Source organism: Malus domestica, chromosome 11, assembly GCF_042453785.1.
Source record: "Malus domestica chromosome 11, GDT2T_hap1".
Classification (NCBI taxonomy): domain Eukaryota; kingdom Viridiplantae; phylum Streptophyta; class Magnoliopsida; order Rosales; family Rosaceae; genus Malus; species Malus domestica.
Window position 1 is genome coordinate 19,761,330 of NC_091671.1, and position 20,785 is coordinate 19,782,114.

General features: G+C 37.7%; 1 protein-coding gene and 1 pseudogene across 5 annotated transcripts; one reads left to right on the forward strand and one right to left on the reverse strand.

Moving 5' to 3' along the window:
• Window positions 1–915: 915 nt before the first annotated feature.
• On the forward strand, window positions 916–5,635 carry LOC139189473 (uncharacterized; annotated as a pseudogene).
• A 4,410-nt stretch (window positions 5,636–10,045) lies between these two features.
• Window positions 10,046–17,776, reverse strand: LOC103448124 (putative axial regulator YABBY 2). 5 transcript variants are annotated; one of them, XR_011573017.1, is made up of 6 exons: window positions 17,279–17,617; window positions 15,052–15,177; window positions 14,397–14,541; window positions 13,420–13,468; window positions 11,682–13,272; window positions 10,046–11,646 (listed from the first exon to the last, which is right to left on the reverse strand). XR_011573017.1 is itself a non-coding variant. In XM_008387367.4 (6 exons), the coding sequence occupies exons 1-6, from the start codon at window positions 17,348–17,350 to the stop codon at window positions 10,200–10,202; spliced, it is 555 nt and encodes a 184-aa protein (XP_008385589.2). In that variant the 5' UTR covers window positions 17,351–17,776; the 3' UTR covers window positions 10,046–10,199. The 5 variants fall into 5 exon arrangements, 4 of the variants coding, with proteins under 4 accessions (XP_008385589.2, XP_008385588.2, XP_070664004.1 ...); XM_008387367.4 differs by having other exon boundaries at window positions 10,046–10,292; window positions 13,197–13,272; window positions 14,397–14,535; window positions 17,279–17,776; XM_008387366.4 differs by having other exon boundaries at window positions 10,046–10,292; window positions 13,197–13,272; window positions 17,279–17,624.
• Window positions 17,777–20,785: the final 3,009 nt, after the last annotated feature.

Sequence of the window (20,785 nt, forward strand, 5' to 3'; positions counted from 1 at the left end):
TTCATGGTTAATGTTTTGTTTTTAAGTGCATGCAAGCATGATTCCGCCTTTAATTGTTAATTGCATGCTTATTGATGTTGCTTAAATGAACATGTTTTCACAAAATATTCCTTCAAGTGGACACTATGCCGCTTGGGGCGAGGATCTGGTGTTGGCAGATAGGCGGGGAGAAATAATACCTAGCTACGGGCTGAGGGACACGACCCAGGCATTGGGTCGGGAGTTGATAATCTCTGGCTACGAGCATAGAGACCACGTTGCTGGCATAGGACCGGGTGATATATTTATTCAGTGATCTTACTAGTAGTACATCGCGCGACGAGACGATCTGTGAGACGTTTGAAATTTTGTTTTCCATGATATGTCTTTTGAGATATTTTTGGCATGCTAGGGTTTTCAGTAAAACTATCACTTATTATGCTAGTAGTTTTCTTTATATAAACTGTGGGGGTTAGTATCTTGATAACTGTTTTATTATTATCGTATGAACTTGGTCCACTTATCTTTGTTTTGCGCCCCCATTCAGGTCTTAGAAACGAGGACTACGATACGACGTACGAGGCATTCCCTTACCAATAGCAATCTATCACTCATTTATGTGATATCCTGTAATGATCTTTCCTTTTGTGATCTTGTTTTAGAACGTGTTATGTGCATTCTAGACATTTCCTTAAACTTTGTTTATTACCTTTAGATTCTAATGATTATTCATAAATATTTCCTCCTAATGATTACTCTTGTAGTCAATAAATATCTTTCGTCACCCTCAGGTGTCGGCCAGAACGTGCCTATCCAGGTATTCGGGGAATATCGGGGTCGGGACGTGTCAGATTGGTATTAGAGCATGGTTAGGGTTTCTTTCCACCAATTTGGTAAATTTCAGCCTTTCTAAATCTTGTTGTCTTTGTCAGAATCATGGCTAATCCTGGTGGGAATGTGCCTCGACAACCTTGTTCTTTTATAATGGAGGCAATCCAGCAGTTTACCTCTGCATTAATGAATGCTCTTTCAGGTCATAGGCCAAATCAGACGTATTTAGAAATTGCTAGAAGTCATGGAGTTACTGAGTTGAAATCTGTGGGGAATTGTGAGGAGGCTGTGTAGTGGTTAGAGAAAATGGAGGATACTTTAAAGGCTATGAAGTGTCCACTAAATGAGTGGACAAACACTGCAGGTTTCTTCATTCAGGGTGATGCTAGGAGTTGGTGGAAATCAACGAAGGAATCCCGTCCACCTGGCTCTTGGATGACATATGCTGCCTTCAAGAAACGTTTTATTACTTAATTTCTAAGCCCTAGCTACAAATTAAGGAAGAGGCATGAGTATTTAGAGTTCTGACAGGGTGACCTCAACATCACAGAATTTGACAGTACCTTCAGGCGTTTGGCTAGGCATCATGATGGGACTTATGATAATCCACAAACACAGATGGATCAGGCGATAATTGCACTGAACCAAGAGTACTGTACGCTGGTAGCTACTCAGAGACCTAGAACTTATGAAGAAGTAATCGAGATAAGTCTAAGTATAGAATAGTCTAAGTGGGATACGGAGATACAGGATCAACCTCAGACTTGGATCCATCCCCCGAGGCATAATAGACAGCGGAATCAGAATAAGAGGAGTCAGAATTTCCGGTCATGGAGTACCAGAGAATCAGTGGGCCCCTTCAGTTCTATAGGTCTCAGACATTCTTTTTCCCTTAAACGACCAGGTCGAGGTTTAGGGTCATCAAGTGAAAGCTTAGGCAACGAGTCGGCGAGACGATCTTTCGGTCATTTCACTCCGAGTTATCCGGTCTGTAATCAATGTGGGTTACGTCATCGAGGGAGTTGTGGGATAACTGATGTAGATTGTCACAGGTGCGGTGGCATTGGGCATTTTGTTCGTGATTGTCATTTAGCACCACCTGGTGATTTTACCTCTGTCTCAAGCTATAATGGATATTAGCCAGTTCAGAATTTTGGCGCCTGATAGTGCTATGATGGTAGTGGCAGTAGTAGTCGGAGTTATGGTAGCAGTACTAATCAGAACTACAGGGGTAACAGAGGTCTGCAGTTTGGTGGCAGAGGTAGCCAGAGTTTTAGAGGAAATGACAACTGAAGTGCTTAGTTTTCGACTCAGCAGCAGGCCGGAACATCTTCTGGTAACAGTAATCAGAGGAACAGAGCAAGACGTGGTTCCAGAGGTCGTGGTGGTTGGAACAATAATGCGGGGTATCAGGTTCATGGACGTATGAACGCCATGACTCAGCAGGAGGCTGATCATGATCCTCGAGTTATCATCGGTACGTTTCCTGTCTATAATACTTGGGCTAGAGTTTTAATTGATCCAAGTGCTACATAGTATTTTCTTTCTTCATCTTTTGCTCGGGTTATACCTTCTCAACCTCAGCCACTAGGTTTTGATATGCTGATTCACATGCCAAGTGGTGAATTGTTTTATGCTCAATGGCAATATCAGAATTGTCCAGTTATTGTTGAAGGGGAAAACTTAAAGATGGATTTAATTCCTTTCAAACTAGCGGAGTTTGATGCCATTCTGGGAATGGATTGGTTATCTAAGCACCGAGCGAATGTCGCATGTTGGGAGAAAATTATGACGTTCAATCGGCCAGGACTTCCATCAGTTACATTTATGGGTGAGCGACGTGTCCTCCCCAATAGTATTATTTCTGCCATTCAAGCAACTAGGTTGTTGAATAAGGGTTGTGTGGGGTTTTTAGCCCACGTAGTTGTGAAGGATGAACCTTCTTTACATCCAGAAGAGGTGCCAGTTGTAAGGAACTTCATCGATGTGTTTCCTGATGGTTTATCAGGGTTGCCACCTGCAAGGGAAATTGAGTTTACTATCGATTTACTCCTAGGTACAAATCCTATTTCCTTGGCACCTTATCGAATGGCACCAGTGGAGTTAAGAGAATTGAAGATCCAACTCCAGGAATTGGTAGACAAAGGTTACATCCAGCCGAGTACATCCCCGTGGGGAGCTCCTGTTCTTTTTGTTAGAAAGAAGGATGGATCAATGAGACTCTGTATCGATTATAGGCAACTGAATCAGGTGACGGTAAAAAATCGTTACCCTTTGCCTTGGATTGATAATTTGTTTGATCAATTGAAAGGTGCTCAGGTATTTTCCAAAATCGATCTCCGATCGGGTTACCATCAATTGAGGATTCGCGAGATGATGTTCCAAAAACTGCTTTCCATACGTGGTATGGGCATTATGAATTTCGTGTCATGCCTTTTGGATTGACAAATGCACCTACAACATTTATGGATTTGATGAACAGAGTCTTTAGACCGTATCTAGATCGGTTTGTGATTGTGTTCATTGATGACATTCTAGTTTATTCTAGAAGTGTGAATGAGCACAAGAAGCATTTGAGACTAGTGCTAGAACAACTGAGGGACAACCAGCTTTATGCCAAGTTCTGTAAGTGCCAGTTTTGGTTAACTCAGGTTGGTTTTCTTGGGCACATAGTTTTTGCTGAAGGAATTAGTGTGGATCCCTGAAAGGTGTCAGCAAGGTCTAATTGGGAACAACCGAAGAATATCACCAAAGTGAGAAGTTTTCTAGGTTTGGCAGGGTATTATCAAAGATTTATTCAGATTTTTTCTGCAATTGTAAAGGTGTCCAGTTTGTGTGGGATGAAAATTGTGAACAAAGTTTTCAGGAGCTTAAGTGACGCCTCACTCAGGCCCCTATTCTCGCTTTTCCAGATGACAATGGTGAATTTGATGTGTATACTGATGCTTCTCTATCAGGTTTTAGGTGTGTACTAATGTAGCATGGAAAAGTTATCGCCTACACTTCCAGACAAACCCATGAAAGAAATTATCCCACTCATGATTTGGAGTTAGGAGCAGTGATTTTCGTTTTGAAAATTTGAAGGCACTACTTATATGGGGAGAAAAGTTATATTTTTATGGATCATAAGAGTCTTAAGTATGTGTTCACCAAGAAGGAGCTGAATTTGAGACAAAGAAGGTGGATGGAGCTTATCAGTGATTATGATTGTTTGATCGAGTACCATCCTGGGCATGCTAATGCCGTGGCAGATGCTCTTAGTCGAAAACATCACTAGCATCTTGCATCACTTCAAGTTGTACATGTTCCATTACTATTTTCTCTTCGGGAAACTGATGTTAATTTGGAACTAGGTGAGCACGGAGCTTGGCTAGCACATTTTCAAGTTAGACCTATCTTTGTAGACATGGTCAGAGAAGCTCAAGAACTTGATCCGAAATGCGCTGAATTAAAGGAACAAGTGTTGAAGGGGGATAATGAGAAATTCGTCATCCGTAGGGACGGAGCTTTATTGAAAGGGAACCATTTATTTGTGCCTAAAATAATGAAGCTGTTAAAAAGGAAATTCTTGATGAGGCTCATACTTCAGCTTATGCTATGCATCCGGGAAGTACTAAATTGTATAGCACCATTTATCCTTTCTATTACTGGGAAATGATGAAACGGGACGTAGCAGAGTATGTGAGTAGATGTTTAATTTGTTAACAGGTTAAAGTAGACAGACAAAGACCTGGGGGACTGATGCATAATCTTCCAATACCAGTTTGGAAGTGGGAGGATATCACTATGGACCTTGTGTACGGACTGCCTAGAACACCTTCAAGGTATGATGGTATATGGGTAATTGTCGATGGGCTTACCAAGACCGCTCATTTCTTACCAGTTCGACAGACCTACTCGTTGGAGAAATTGGCGAAATTATTCGTCGATAATATTATTCGTCTACATGGTGTACCTGTCTCCATTGTGTCAGACAGATCCTAGATTTACTTCCAGGTTTTGGAAAGCCTTTAATGCCGTTATGGGTACTTAATTACTGTTCAGCACTGCTTATCATCCACAAACTGATGGTCAGTCTGAGTGGATGATTCAGACTTTAGAGGACATGTTGAGAGTGTCGGTGTTATAGTGGAAAGGTAGCTAGGATAACTATTTGTTGTTGGTGGAGTTTGTTTACAATAATAGTTTTCACTCGAGTATTGGTATGGCGCCTTTTGAAGCACTATACGGGAAGGCGTGTAGGACGCCATTATGTTGGACAGAGGTAGGAGAAAGGCCGTTGGTGGGACCAGAGATTGTGGATACCACCAACGCTAATATCCAACTAATTAAGGCGAATTTGAAAGTAGCACAAGACCGACAGAAAAGCATTGCAGACAAACACTCAAAGGATCGTGAGTTTACAGTGGGTGACTTTGTATTCTTGAAGTTGTCTCCCTGGAAATGTGTTGTTCGTTTTGGTAAGCGAGGAAAGCTGAGTCCTCGATACGTCGGTCCCTATCAGATTATTGAGAGAATTTGTGCAATTGCTTATAAGTTGGAGCTACCACTGGAGTTGTCACTGATCCATAACATTTTCCATGTTTCCATGCTTCAAAAATATGTACCAGATCCCTCTCATATCATCCAGATAGAGCCATTGGAAGTAAATCCAAATGCTAGCTATGTAGAAGAACCAGTGGCTATCCTTAGTAGACAGGATAAGGTGTTGCGGAACAAAGTTATTCCTTTGGTAAAGGTACTGTGGAGGAACCATGCAGTCGAATAAGCTACTTGGGAAATAGAGGAATTAATGCGGAACCAATATCCTTTTCTTTTAGTGTAAATTTGTAATTTCGAGGACGAAATTTCTGTAAGGGGGTAAATTGTTACACCCACCCCCACATTTTAAGTATATTTCTATTTCCTCCCTGAAACATATTTAAATCTATCAATTTAATCCCTTATCTCATTTAAATCCTAGCCATTGATCTATATTCCCTATTTCTCCTAAATTGCCAAATGGCAGGTTCTCAGCTCTCTTCTCTTCCCTCTCTTCCCGAGCACTTCCTCTCGAACCTTTCTCTCTCTCACGGGAACTCTCACTCTCTCTAGAGCTCTGAGAGCTCTTGTTTCCTTCCTCTTCGAAAACTAATCAAACCCAACAAATTAACCACGTATCTATAATCTTTGGGGCTTGAGAAGCATAGCTATAACCCTGCATGCATTAGTAGAACACCTTTGTGTGTTATGCTATTGAAGCCGAGAACTTCAAATCTCTAAAACTCGAACTCAGGCGAGGCTCATTACTCTATTCTGTTTTGTTGAGTTATTCTCAGTTCAAATGGAAGGTTCTAATTTGTGCATGCCCTATATTTTTGTTTTCCAGAACCCGGTGAGAAAACCCGACGAGTTCCGTGAATCAACCCAGCCATTCTCGACCACAGTCGAGACTCACAGTGGTATATTCCCGTTCCCATCATTTCAGCTATCTTCCCTCTTCATTTTGGTACTTGGTTTGGGTGTTGGATTGTGAGTTTGCCATCAACCGGAGCTGTAGCAGCTCCGGTCTTCCCTGACACCCTACAGGCCACAAGGCCTTCTCAAAACACCCACGGGCCTTAGCCCGTACTTGGACCAGCCCATTTTCTTTCTTGGTTAATTGGCCTACCGCCCATGCCATGCATGGGCTCAACATGTGTGTGTTGGGCCGTGCGTATGTGTGAGTGTGTGTGTGTGTGTGTGTGTGTTGTGTCCGTGTATGTGTATGTGTGTGTACGTGTGTGTACGTGTGTTGTGCATGTGTGTGTTTGTTGTGCCTCTGTGTGTGTACGCGTGTGTTGTGCACATGTGTGAGTGTGTGTGTATGTGTGTGTGTGTGTGTGTGTGTGTGTGTGTGTGTGTATGTGTGTGCAGGTATGTGCATGTGTGCTGTGCATGCATGTGTGTGTGTGTGCTGGCGTGTGTATGTGTGTGTTGTGTGGGTTTGGGCTCAAGCCCAAACCACCACCTTTTTTATTCCTAAACCTATCTAAAACCAAAACCCAATAGGTCCTAACCTTATTTAACCTAAACCTAAACCCTAGTCCGGATCCAAACCCAAGACCCATTTTCCATTCCTTGAAATTCTATAGTTGGGTAGTTTGATAAATTGTACATTTTTGTGCTTAGGTGAAGTTGCTAGTGGGGATTTCCTTAATCCTTTTCTGCATAACTTAGCTGCTTTAATCTTTTTCCGTACAACTCTGCTGCTACGGAGTATCTGTGAGTGGACCCCTTCTAAAATTTGCATAATTTTATAGTTTATTTGCATAAATGAAATGCATGCCTTACGAGTTTATGAACTAATTTTATGTTAAGCATGTTTATGGAATATGTTGTTTATCGTCTTGTTTTTTATGAGGAATTAATTGTTGACCTATATTGAGCTATATTTTAAAATATCGTATTTTCTATAAAAACCTTGAACTGGTAAACTATTTGATGGATGACGATAGGATCCTAGAACGTGTTTTAGAAACCCTTTTTTATAGTATAGACGATGTATGACTTTATACTATGAAGTGGTTATTTATGAGAGGCGTAACTATTTGTACGTACCTAGTGGACACTATGCCGCTTGGGGCGAGGATCTGGTGTTGGCAGATAGGCGGGGAGAAATAATCCCTAGCTACGGGCTGAGGGACACGACCCAGGCATTGGGTCGGGAGTTGATAATCTCTGGCTACGAGCATAGAGACCACGTTGCTGGCATAGGACCGGGTGATATATTTATTCAGTGATCTTACTAGTAGTACATCGCGCGACGAGACGATCTGTGAGACGTTTGAAATTTTGTTTTCCATGATATGTCTTTTGAGATATTTTTGGCATGCTAGGGTTTTTAGTAAAACTATGCTAGTAGTTTTCTTTATATAAACTGTGAGGGTTAGTATCTTGATAACTGTTTTATTATTATCGTATATATGAACTTGGTCCACTCACCTTTGTTTTGCGCCCCCATTTAGGTCTTAGAAACGAGGACTACGACATGACGTATGAGGCATTCCCCTGCGAGTAGCAATCTATCACTCACTTGTGTGATATCTTGTAATGATATTTCCTTTTGTGATCTTCTTTTAGAACGTGTTCTGTGCACTCTAGACATTTAAACTTTGTTTATTACCTTTAGATTCTAATGATTATTCATGAATATTTCCTCCTAATCATTACTCTTGTAGTCAATAAATGACTTTCGTCATCCTCAGGTGTCGGCCAGCACGTGCCTATCCGGGTATTCGGGGAATATAGAGATTGGGACGTGTCAATATGTGGAGTCTACCATATGTTAGAGAGTGTATGAAAAAGTGTATCAGTTTTATATGTACAAATAACATTTATTTAATACATTAATATTATTCTTGGGTAAATAATGATTTTCTTAAAATTATACTAAATCCTACTTTTTTTTTGCTCAAGCTCAATCATACTTGTATACCTTCGTTTATTAGAATAACATTTAGCCTAACTAGAAATAAGGTATTTCTACTTTAGGTGTTTGCCTAGAGTATATCCTTAATAAAATCCTTGATTCATTAATTCTTTGCTTCTTTAACAAACTAGCAACACTTCTGGACTCAGAGTTCTCTTAAATAATATTTCAAATTTGAAAATTCCTCTAGATTCTGTTTATTTATAAATTACTAACCTTTTTTTTTTCGTGACCATGAGTATAACGACGAGCAACGCTCATATATATTGTCCGCCTCAACAGACCTAAAATACTCACGATTAGATTATAGACAATTTTTCTTAAAAGTAATTTTGTTTAGGGTTAAAATAGTAGTAAGATTTTCATTTTAAACCTGTGGTTTCATGAGCATTTTGTATGGGTGAAAAGTTAATTAAGTTAAATATTTGGTTTGATGAGCATTTTTAACGATGAACTTTAATCAAGTGGTATTGAATTATTGGGGAGCGAAAGTTGAGAGACAGGTTAAATGCAAAATCTAAGCTAAATATTTGGGTGCATAACCATTTCAATTTTAGTTTTTAGTTTTTATTTTCTGTATTTGTATATGGTGAAGTATATAAAAAAACGAAGGGACAAAGAAGAGGGAGTGATTATATATGAAGGAAAATGATGAAACAAAGAAGAATTAAAAAAAAAATCTTAAAAGTGAAAATAATGGCTTTTTTTTTAATTTTAGATTTCATTTAGGGTTACTTCGTTCAATATCAACAATACCCTAAATCAAACACAAATAGGTTTTCCAAACCTAAGGCTAGTACTAAATTTTCCAATATGAAAATTATGAATCTGATCAAATGAAACGACATCTCACTGTCTGTGCATTTAAAAAAAAAAAGAAGACGATATTAATAATTATCTGAGCTCTCTCTCTCTCTCTTTCTCTCTCTCTCAGTAAAAGACGGGTGAAGCATGGAAGAACGTCTGCATCATCTATATATCTTATGAATAGTGGCATCTCTCTCTCTCTACCTCGTGTTGCTTTAGTCATGACAGCTCGAATACAGTACTGATAAGCTGGTTGTAAAATTATAAACAGCCAAAGATATTGATGTGTACCTATGGTCCTCCGGGTGGATTCCCAGATGCATGGAATATCACATTCAGTGTTATAAAAATCTTCGTCTAGTGCCGCCTAGGCCCCGCCTAGGCGCTAAGTGGCTGGCCACCACCCCGATTAATGCCTAGGCGTTTGAAAATTAAGAAATAACGCCTAGACTTGCTGAGGCACCCCCCTAGGCATCTGCCTAGGTTGCGACTTAGACAAAAAATTGATAACTTTCATTTTGCATTTTATTTGTTTCAATAAATTGTAAGAGACTTGTTGTAGACTTAAATGAACACACAATATATGCTTGCTTACGAGTCGCCTAGGCGCTAGACTCCAACCCGCCGCCCAACTGGCGCTCAGCGTCTTTTAAAACCTTGATCACATTGGTTAATTTTTTTGTGGTCCTGCCACCGAGAGAGAGAGAGAGAGAGAGAGAGAGAGAGAGAGAGAGAGAGAGAGAGAGAGAGAGAGAGAGAGAGGGAGAGAGGGAGAGAGAGAGAGACTATGCTTGGTAATCCAACAAACGCATATTTAACTGTTTTCTTAAAAGATTAAAATATGTTCAACCTGGACGAATCACAGGAGTAGTATTTGCTTCTTAGACAGTTAGGGAAAATCAATTTAAACACGTAGTTATAGGTAGTAAACAAAAAATGAGGTTCTAAAGAGGTTTCCTAGCTACAGGGTCAGGAGACTTCATCAACCTCAATATTTTCAAGTAATTGCATCATGCATACATACATACATATCTACATACATATATAGAGAGGGAGAGAAGCCTGCAGGTACTTCTCACGGGAGGGGGTATTTTTTGTATACCAGTTTGTTTTAGTACAAGCCATTAGACTTTTAAGTTCCCTTTCCTGCAAAAGCCTGGTCTAGCTTTGGTTGCTTGTTGGCATCCAGCTTTAATCCAAAGTGAATGTGGGGAAAATGTGCCCACTGCAACACAAACGACCATTTTCTCAGTTGATATATATAGGTTTTAGTCTGACTAGCACATTCACATTGTATCATAAATGTATTCTCTCTAATTACCCTTAATACTGCACATAATTCCATACTGCACATCGTTTAAGAAAAATGCACATAATTCATATTCCAGACTCTATTAAAAGAGTGTTATACTTTGTACAATGAGGATGCCTGCAATTTGTGCTCATGTTTATAAATCAAATTATTTGGTGACCTTTATACTACTGCTGTCTTGCTTCGATATCTTATTAATTAAAGGGAGAAAAAGTGAAATTAATTAGTATAATGGTATATAATGTAGCTGCATATGTCTGAAAGATTATAAGATTTTGGAACTTAATTATAACATATATCTGCATATTGATGGTCATTCAATCCTACTTCAATATTGACAAATGAATGTATGAGCCTAAGCCACTGGGGTTAGTCTAGTGGTGAGGGTGGGTTGGAGTAAGCTAGGTCACGGGTTCGAAACCTTCCAATGTAACCAAAAAAGTATGTATGATAAGCTAAAAGAACATATCAATAGTAATTGTAGAAGCAAGTCTAAGTAACCTAAACCCTAACACATATATAATCAAGTTGAAGGTGATGCTCAGAACGCCATTCATGCGGTGTGGCAAGGACTTTAACTTCTATATCCTGGTTGAGGACAATGAGTAGGCTAAAGCTGTGCTTAAATTTTTTTTGATTTAGAGACCTTTCCTTTTGTCCTAGAGAAGATAATAATGAATAGCTTATTACATTGCTAGAGCTGCACTTTCTTTAGATCATCCTTTATTTGAAGTTGAGCCACCAAGCTCTCTACATTTATTAAGTCTGAGTTGAATGTACTTTTATCTTCGAGTTAATGAGTAATTTCTATATGAAAAAAGACCCAAAAACAGACTGAAACTTTTACAAAATGTCTCAAAGCAATTTTAAGGCGAGCTACCGGCCACTTAATGTAATGGATATTTACTTCTCCAATATGGGACACTTGTGTTAATAAACAATTGCTAAAATCTTGTCCTTTGGATGTACTGATCCAAATCTTGTACATATAAATAACATTAACCTAACTTTTAATCAAAATAATCATTAACCGTGCTTCTTGCTACCTTAACCATCAAGGAAATTTGCAGTCTTGACTTCACATACTTAATTTGTTATTAATCGTCAGGACTTAGATGCTAATTACTGACAGGCAATCCACATAAAATCCAATCTCCATCCTTGTTTTGTATATGTTACTATCATAAATAAAGTTCACATCCAGTTTTGCATAAGTATACTTATAATCTTCAAATTGCAAAAGTCCATGGATAAGTTATTTTGAGAGCTTGATCTTCTATTATCTTGCTGATCTGATTTTACCTTTGGCCTTTTATAGAATTAATTAAGTTAAATTAACAAAAGGGAATTGTTATTGGTATTTCAATTCTCATTTTGCACTCCAAACTTTCTATACTTAGATAAAAAAAATGCACTTGTGAAGTGTATAATAAGATTTTTGAAGTGCCAATAACAGTTGAAAAAAAATAAAAATTCAATCATTTGTTAACAGAATTTGTATGTTGATCGACCTTAATTTCCTTTTGTTGATCGACTATTTAAGGCTAGGAGGAGAAACTTATATGAAACTGGAAGAATCCCTACTTTCATAACTTCAAATATTACCAGTAATAACAATTTGAATATAGTGGGAAATCACTAACATTCCCCACGCAATGCAAGTCTTCTCTACTTTGGCTTTTGCAGTTTGTATAGCACTAATCAGCTTATGCCTAAATTATGCATTATACTTCCATTAAATTGCTTTTCAACAAAACTCTAAACCCTAAACTCAAAATACATAACCTTTAAATCCAGAAACAAGTAGTCCTTTTTTATTTAAGCATGATAAAAGCAAACACAAATAGAGGATCCTATTTTTCCAAGGACTTGTCAAACCGAGAGTTTCCTCTTTAACCCCGGGGTCATTTTTAGGTCACAAAATACTTTTAATATAAACTATTGGGTCAATCATATTGTAAGATGTCAATGAAGTGAAATTTTAACAAGTGATATTGAACTTAGTTGGACAGGAATATTGTTTCAATTACTAGAAAATGAAATGAGCATCAACCTATGCTGAAATATTAAATTATTTATTGACCTATTAAACTTTTAAAACTGTTTTTTGAAGCTTTCGTCTATATGAAGTAAGATTTTAATATTCCCCTTTTCTATCATGTATTCAACCACCCAAGTGATGAAACCAAAACATTCATTTATATTTTATAATAACAAAGTGTGAAATTTTAGGCATATTTAGCAACCTTTTCGAGTTTTGGTACATAACCTGTAGGTTGTTCTTTGATTGGTTAGTCATACCATACTTGCAAACTCCTGTATGATTAGTATTTTTTTTTGACAGAATTTTCTTTTAAGTTCTCAATTATTATGATATATTGTATGACTGTTAAGTTATTTTCAAGAGCCATATATTATTAGGGGTGTGATATCCACACACCCTTTTTACTTCTCACACACTTCTTGTTAATTTCAGTTCTTTGATCTTCTTCAATTCACCGATCTGACGGCCGAAAATTAGAAGGATGTGTGAGAAATAAAAAGGGGTGTGTGGATAACACACCTGTATTATTATGATGTAGGCCAAAGATTGATTTATATTCTTATAGATGAAATACTTACATCGGTTCTCGATCGGCAAGAATCAAATCATCCCTCACTATAACGTAGTATGGATCAACTTGGTGGTTCTAATATATACTAACAAAATATAACTTGATAGTCCTACCATATCATAATGAGCTAATAGGCCTCCCATATGAAATATGAAAATTTTGAGAGACATGATGGCTGCTATGTTATCAACCCGTAACTTACATTTTTAGCTGCCTTGCTAAAAGCTTCCCTATGACTAATGTCAGGGTTACTAGCTTTAATCCTTTGGATCTCCTCCCTGCAGAGACAGAGAGAGATTAAATTAATTATCTTATCAGTATTTCATCTTCAAGGGTAATTTCATCTCTTAATAATAATATTACCATCATCGATAACTTATAGCAACAAAATGTGTGACAAAAACAATGATTAAAAGTAAACTTACTTAATAAACCTGTTATATGCTGAGGGAACCCGCTGTCTTTTCTCTGGTGCTATCATATATGTATGCAGAAACAATTAGTTTGAAGAAATTTGTTTTATTTTGAGAATATAATACATTGTGCAAAATGCTTCCCATGAAACCAGGAGGCAGTGGGCAGTAGGAAAAAAATTACATCATTCGATCGAGCTAGATGCCACACTTCAACATCGCAACCTATTAATTTATTTTCTGAAATAGTTATTGTATTAAAATGTGAAAGTATTAATACTCATGAGCACAGTTTCTAGGACGTTGCTATCCATTAATTTACGGGTACTGAAATCTGCTATGAAAGGTCACCATCCTGGATGGCCCATCAGGAGGTGAGAACAAATCCCTAATTGAGCACTTGTAAATGGTGTTTGCATGAAGCTTTTATATTCAGGTTTTAGATTTTTTTTTATACAATTGATATTTCTATTTGAAACCAAGTTTAAATTGCACATAGAGAACTCGACTCGGTTGGGACATTCAACTAACCTAAATAAATGATATTAGAACATGATCACTTTGAAGTATATTGGGTGATTTTGCCTTGTTATTTACTTTTTTTCCAATTGTGTGGAAACGTACATTGTTCAAAGCTATCACAAGATAATTTATTAACCTAGGTAGTTGGTTTTGCAATTAACATTTGGTATGAGACATTAAGTATTAGACGAGGAGGCGAGAGATTTTTCAACGTGTCGGGAATATGGCACAATACGCCATATTTTATTATACAAGTGGAGGAATTTTTTTTTTCAAGTGTCCCTTTCACTTATATAATTAATGACATATAGCTTAAATGCTCGTATTCTGCTCACACTGAAAAATTTATCGGAACGAGGTTACTGGTCCAATCGACTCCATTACTTTAAAGTGAGTAATATTTATTTGTGTATACAATTTGAGAGAGAGAGAGAGAGAGAGAGAGAGTGAGAGAGAGAGAGACTCACGGGGTATGGGAGAGACTCTAGGTTGTTCATGAAGCTCTAGAGACTCAAATGCATGACCGAACTTGTTGGATTTGGATGATGACGACGATGACGACGATCCACAGTTTTTATTTGAATCCTCGGAGCTCAGGTGTTGTTTCTGTAACTTTCGTTAATAAATTATTAACCAAAAAATAATTAAATTACATTAATATATATCAGTCAAATCACAGTCAACACCTTGGCTCGAAAAGAACTTGAATTGAGATTTCAGAGACACACTCAACACAGAAATACATAATATTGAGTTGGCACTGGTTAAATAATCACTGCTCGATCTTTACTACTTCTTGAAAAACTAAAAATCACTGTGTCTAATCCTTAACTTATCATGAATAAATTCACTCCCACACTTGCACATAAAACTACCTTGTTCACATACACCCCCATCAAATTCCTTGTTGAAATTTAGGGAATCCGAGTCAGAAAAATATTGTATATTGTTACTTAAGAAAAGGAGAGCAAAATGCACATATTTGTAATTCTTTTACAAACAATAGTACTAGTCTAATTTCTACTAAAAGAATTATAGGGTTTGAACTTCGAGTGCAGGGCAATCCATCATTTGCAGAGAAAAATGCACATACATTTAAATTAATAATTAATGTATGAGTACCTGAGGATCTTGAGGAGGAATGGTAGTCGACTGAAGGGAACCTCCAGTATTAACAGAGAGCAGATTGGCACAATGCCCACATCTCACCGTCACCATATTCAGTAAACTGTTGCATGGAACACTCACCTGCACTATTCGATTCAGTTATCGATACGTATATAATGTAGGAGGTACAGTAAATTATTACCTACATGCTTAATTTATTCTTCTTAAAAGAAAAATAAAAATAACCAGTATACCACTAATAAATGTGAGATTCTAGCTAGGTTAACTTAGTTAATGCTTTAGTATCATGTTGATTGATTTCTAGTTTAATTTGTCCTGAATCTTTATTTCTTGCTCTCTCGCACACACGAACTCAAGGGCGTTAATGTAACCATCATATGATCGTAACTAAACGCTATTGACCAAACAAAAAATCAAACCCTTATTCATAAAACAGAAACAAATCCTGTATGAGAACAAACCAGATTGCATTTATAGTCATATGATCTCATTATGAAGAACTCTATCAATTGAAAACAGCAATACATAGGACACGCATCAGCGATATGAGGACGAATAATCCAGTTATAAAGACGAGGATGATGATCAAAGGAGAAGAAGAACAAGGAGAAGGATGAAATGCCCAAATGCATCTGAAAACCTGTTTTCTCAAATTAACAAAGTACGTGCAGAATTGATCTCAGACCACACATGAGCAAATAACTGCAAGGTCTCTTGGCCCCCTTCATTTAATTACATAAGAGTTAAGACACACACACACACACACACACAAACCATCTCTCTCTCTCTGACTGATTCACACGCAGACACACAGAAACTCACACACGCACATAGAGATGCTATTCTTTCTTTTTCTTTTTTTCCTTTCGGTGCCCCTTCTGGCTTTTCTGCCTGACACACCCGCAAGGAAGGTGATAAAAGATAGAAAGAAATAGCTCAGTGTATCAACAGAGGGAGAGAGAGAGAGAGGGCGAAAGAAAGCGACGTGACGGGAACGGAAACCATTAAAGGCCATGACCAGCAGGATTATCCACTCACTCTTCTTTACTATCAAACATAACTACTCATGATTAAAGGAAGAGGACCGAATCATCATCATCATCAACTACACTAATTTAACCACTGTACATTCTGCAGTGAACTACCCTCCAGTGTTTAACATCGTCATTTTCCGTATATATATTTTCTCAACAATCACAATACATAGAGTTCAGAAAGGAAAAAGAAAACAAAGGAAATAATTTTAAAAGGCTTATTTATCAGAGGCACGTTATGATGAAACAAAGAAGAAAAAAGAAGCACTATTTGCTGCTTTGGCGCTATCTTTCTCCCCCCCCCCCCCTCACTCCCTTCCTCAGATTATATTCACAGGTATTTGTAAAGAGTAAGGAAAAGCCGCCTTCTGTACTACATTGGTATTCAGAACCTGAAATATGTAACAACTGGATCACATTTATTCATCGAGAGAGGGAGAGAGAGAGAGAGAGAGAGAGAGAGATTATAAGTAAGGAGTAGGAATCTGCACAAAGTTTGGGCATATATAGCTTGGGATCTGAAACTTCAACCCTAGCTAATAACCTAACTACTTGTTGCCCTAGTTCATGGCCATGAGAATCCCGCAGCGGAAAACATTCAGGAGATTTGTTTGCTATCTTTAGCCGGAAGCAATCTTCCCTCACTTTTGTTATTGTTATAAATCCACCTAACTCTTTATGGGGTTGATTGCAATTCTACAACTACTGCTCGATCTTGACGTTCATAAAATGATTTTATTTTATTTATTTTATTATTTTCATGTACTTGGAGGCCTGCAGGCCAAAACCCAGGTAGATTTCTTCATAAAATATAAGGTAGGAGACAGATTCTTTGATCAATTCCATATGAATCACAAGAATTCGCAATTCTTGGCGTCAATTCGAGTACTTAAACTTTAACCAGAAAAGGGCATTTTAAGTAGTCGGTTAAGGGCCAAAATTGTTCTATAGATTCACAAAAACCCCATTATTTATTCTTCTGCACTTTAAGTAAGTTGTTATTTTCGGGTGCATAGAGGGACATGACGAATCAAATTCATTCTTGATCTGAAAGCTAAAATAATGAAAGCCCGGATATTGGTCAATTCAGCTGTTAAAATACATGGCACAAATAAACCTTAGAAATGAATAATTAAGGACATGACTTGGGGAGAGAGAGAGAGAGAGAGAGAGAGAGAGAGAGATACCGCTAAAATGGTGTTGCAGAAGTTGCAGTGAACATAACAAACACGTTCAGATGCCATCAAATCCATTGACATAATATTTCACAGCTTAAATTGTAATATATAGCCTGATCAGGTAGTATTTCTTGAGAAAGAAGGGCTAAGGTGTGAAAACAGAAAAAAAGAAACAAAATATAATTTGTGATTAAAGAAATAAAAAATGTACAGAGACACGAACACAAAGACAAAAGATGAGAAAAGAAAGAACTTTTTATGAGAGAGAAGTAGACAGAGAGAGAGAGAGAGAGAGAGAGAGGATGGGACTAGTCTGGTCGGAGTGAAGTGGGAATGGATGTAAAATGTAAGTAGTGGTTTTAGTAAAATGAATATATAAAAGGTGGTTTTATGGGAAAGGCTGTTTGTGGATCATTTTAGAGAGAGAGTGAGAGGTGGTGATGGTGGGGTTGGGTGTGTTATGATTGAGGGAATGAGTGGGTCGGAGTGACCCATCTCTTAACCTTCCTCTTGGCTTTATGTAGTGGATGAGGGGGGCGCGATCGGGATATTTATGCTTGGAATGTTTAGGGAAAAGAGAGAAAAAGAGAAAGAAATTAATAAAAAGAGATCTTATTATTGGGATGAGATGAATGAGAAAGATAGGGAGGAGCTTATGGAAATGAAATAAAAGACACGTGGAAGTTTTGGGAATTGTTATTAACACTCTAGAATTTTTAATTTACACTTTACATTTTTTATATTTAGAAAAAATAATACATTTATGTGGAGTGTTAATAACAGTTTCTGAAGTTTTTATTTGTGCTAATCAAATAAGACATGTATAAGTTTTATTGACATGAATCAATATACTTGTACCGTATAGTTAGTTGTAATCTAAAAGATGTGCTTAGAATGTATGTCATGTATTTGTATTTTGTGTGTCTGTCAAGTGTCCAAGCTGGAGAGAGTGAAGGTGTTTTGCCTTATTACTCATTACTCCTTTCTCCTTGTTATTTCTTGTTTTCAATTTTTTTTTTCCATGCATGTTCAATATTTATATTATTTTTATTTTTGATTGATTTTGTTAGAGCGAAAATGTCTTTTGTCTCTTACTTCGACATGACATTTATGTGTTGCATCCTAACCTACTTTTAATTCTATGTTGTGAATGAAGCTTTAACCGCACAAAACCTAATTTTTGTTTTTGGGAAATAAGACCTTTTTTTGTTTGTCGGAAACTAGAAAATCCCATTAAATTCCGAGATTAAAGTTTGCATCCTTTGCTAAAATGCTAAGTAATCCTTTTAGACCAAATTGATCTCACTGATACTACCAACCATGCATATACACATATGATGCTACAACATGCGCTGTCACAGCCCGTCCCGAAAGATTTTCTCTGATGGTGTGCAATGTGTAATTTACCCTTATACGTTTGTGGTGTTGTGTGGTTTAAGTTGTGTTGTGGACCAATTATTTTCTTTCCTAAATTTTTTGGACCTAACTAGAACTAAAAATTTTCCTAGTTTTGGTTGGTGACAAGCTGGACCACATACTCACACACACACCCAATCTCGTTGGCCCTCTCTTTCTCATCCCTCTCGGTTTTTCTCCATTTTCCGTACAATATGAATGGACAAACCTCAAACCAAGCAATTTCTTCACGGATCAAGATTTTTGAAGTCACCTTCGTGTTCCTTGTGAGCTCAGGAACACATCTATACCATTTTTAGAACATGAAGACCTCATTTTCCCCAGAATCCGAGAACCTAGTTTTGGATTATTGTTCATGCACTCGTGATTGTGAAGTCTTTAGGAGATTTTAAGCTGCTAGGAAGCTTTAGGACGTCTTCGTGAAGCTCGGAGAAGAAAAACGAAGTGTTTTGGACGTCGGGAAGTTGAGTTTGACAAGTTTCAAGTTTGGCCGGAATATCGAGGTTTCTCCGGCAAAATCCTATGGATTTCAAGGCGTGAAATTGGTAAGGTTGTTTTCTAATCCCTCTAAGCTTCATTTTGAGACAAATTTCGGAAGTTTTGGTTGAGAATTGAAGGAGATATGAAGATTTTAAATTTTTCCAGAAATCGGCGAGTGTAGCGGTGATCGGCACGGGACTCCGGCAAACCAAGGAAGAAGGAGGAGAATATTCCGTCAAAGTTGACGAAATATTCTGAGCCGTCAGGTAAACATAACAGCATATTCTGATTTTTTACGGAATATTCCCTAACACCGTTAGGGAATCCGTTTGGTGTGCTAAGCATGTGCCTGAGCATGAGCCGCACGTCTGGCCGTGCCTTGGCTGGCGCGTGAGGGCGTGTGGGGTAATGAAATTTTTTTCTAAAAATTTGGGGATGTTCCTGAGGTTGAGTAGGTCATGGTGGTATATTCAAATACCCCATTTGAGCATTGTATGAGAAGTTATTCCCTAGTTTTGTATATGTGCTTTAAATAACATTTATTCAGTTATTTCGCATATAAGTGGGACCTATCCTGAGGACGAGCACCATCAATCGAGGCTCGGGGGCTACAATCCTTCAACATACTAGTGAGTGGGCTTTTGGTTTTCCGTATATACCTATATACTTCAGATTTTTTCCCAGAAAATGAATTTGAATGATTATACGTTTTGAAATGCCATGCAAAGTATCCGCCTATTTTATTTATGCATTAGTAGTTGCATATAATTATGATTGGTGCTGCGGACGCACAGGTAAGTGCCAGGTAAATTCATAAATTAAAGATTTGAGGTTACTTCAGTTATGTGAGATATGATGTGATATTTTAAAAGCTCATAAACCTGCACCCCGGTGTTAGTTCTCCCACCCAGAGTTAAGGCACAGTCCTTCACGTGATGTTCACCTCCCGCACCATATGCTCACCTTGGATCCAAGTTAGGTGCACAGGCTTGTCGTATTGACCACTTTAGGTGGTTCTAACTCGTAGGTGACCCGCGATTATTCGCACAGCCTTCACGTGATCGTAGCACTAGAGCATATTTATTTTATACTTAGTCTTGTCTTACAGGCAACTTTAGGTGGTTCTGACTCGTGTGCAGGATTTGATTTGATATGATTGAGATTGATATATTTTGCCTAGATTACTTATAGCATTGCATTGAGATACTTTGGCATGGTATACTTCTATGGATTTTCATCTTGAGTATGATTTTTGATACAACTTATTATTATTATTATTATTCTGGGAAATTATACAGGTTTTACTGCAAGGGTTTGAACTTTTGAGAAATGAAATGATTTTGAAAAGCTTTGTTTTTTCCCACTCACACTTTCTGTTTTGCGCCTCTCTAGGTTTTAGGTAGAAGTGCTTTGGTGGATCACGAGGATTTCATCGGGGGTTCTGATAGAACATCATAAATGTAGGATCACCCTTGGATGTTGTATAATTAGTACTTGTCCTGCTTAACTGCACTTAGGCTATGTATGCTCTGGTTGTCTACTTCACACTTAATCTCGCACTGGCACCTTATCTTATCTAGTACTCTAGTTGATTTAGTTTTTGTTTATTCGAAATTCCTT

Excerpts from the sequence above, each read along its gene's own strand:
- LOC103448124 (XM_008387366.4), bottom strand. The coding sequence starts at position 17,350 with ATGTCAATGGATTTGATGGCATCTGAACGTGTTTGTTATGTTCACTGC. Across the intron at positions 15,178-17,278 it reads TCTGCAACACCATTTTAGCG|GTGAGTGTTCCATGCAACAG; the intron begins GTATCTCTCTCT and ends CGAATAGTGCAG. Across the intron at positions 13,273-13,419 it reads GCATATAACAGGTTTATTAA|GGAGGAGATCCAAAGGATTA; the intron begins GTAAGTTTACTT and ends CTGTCTCTGCAG.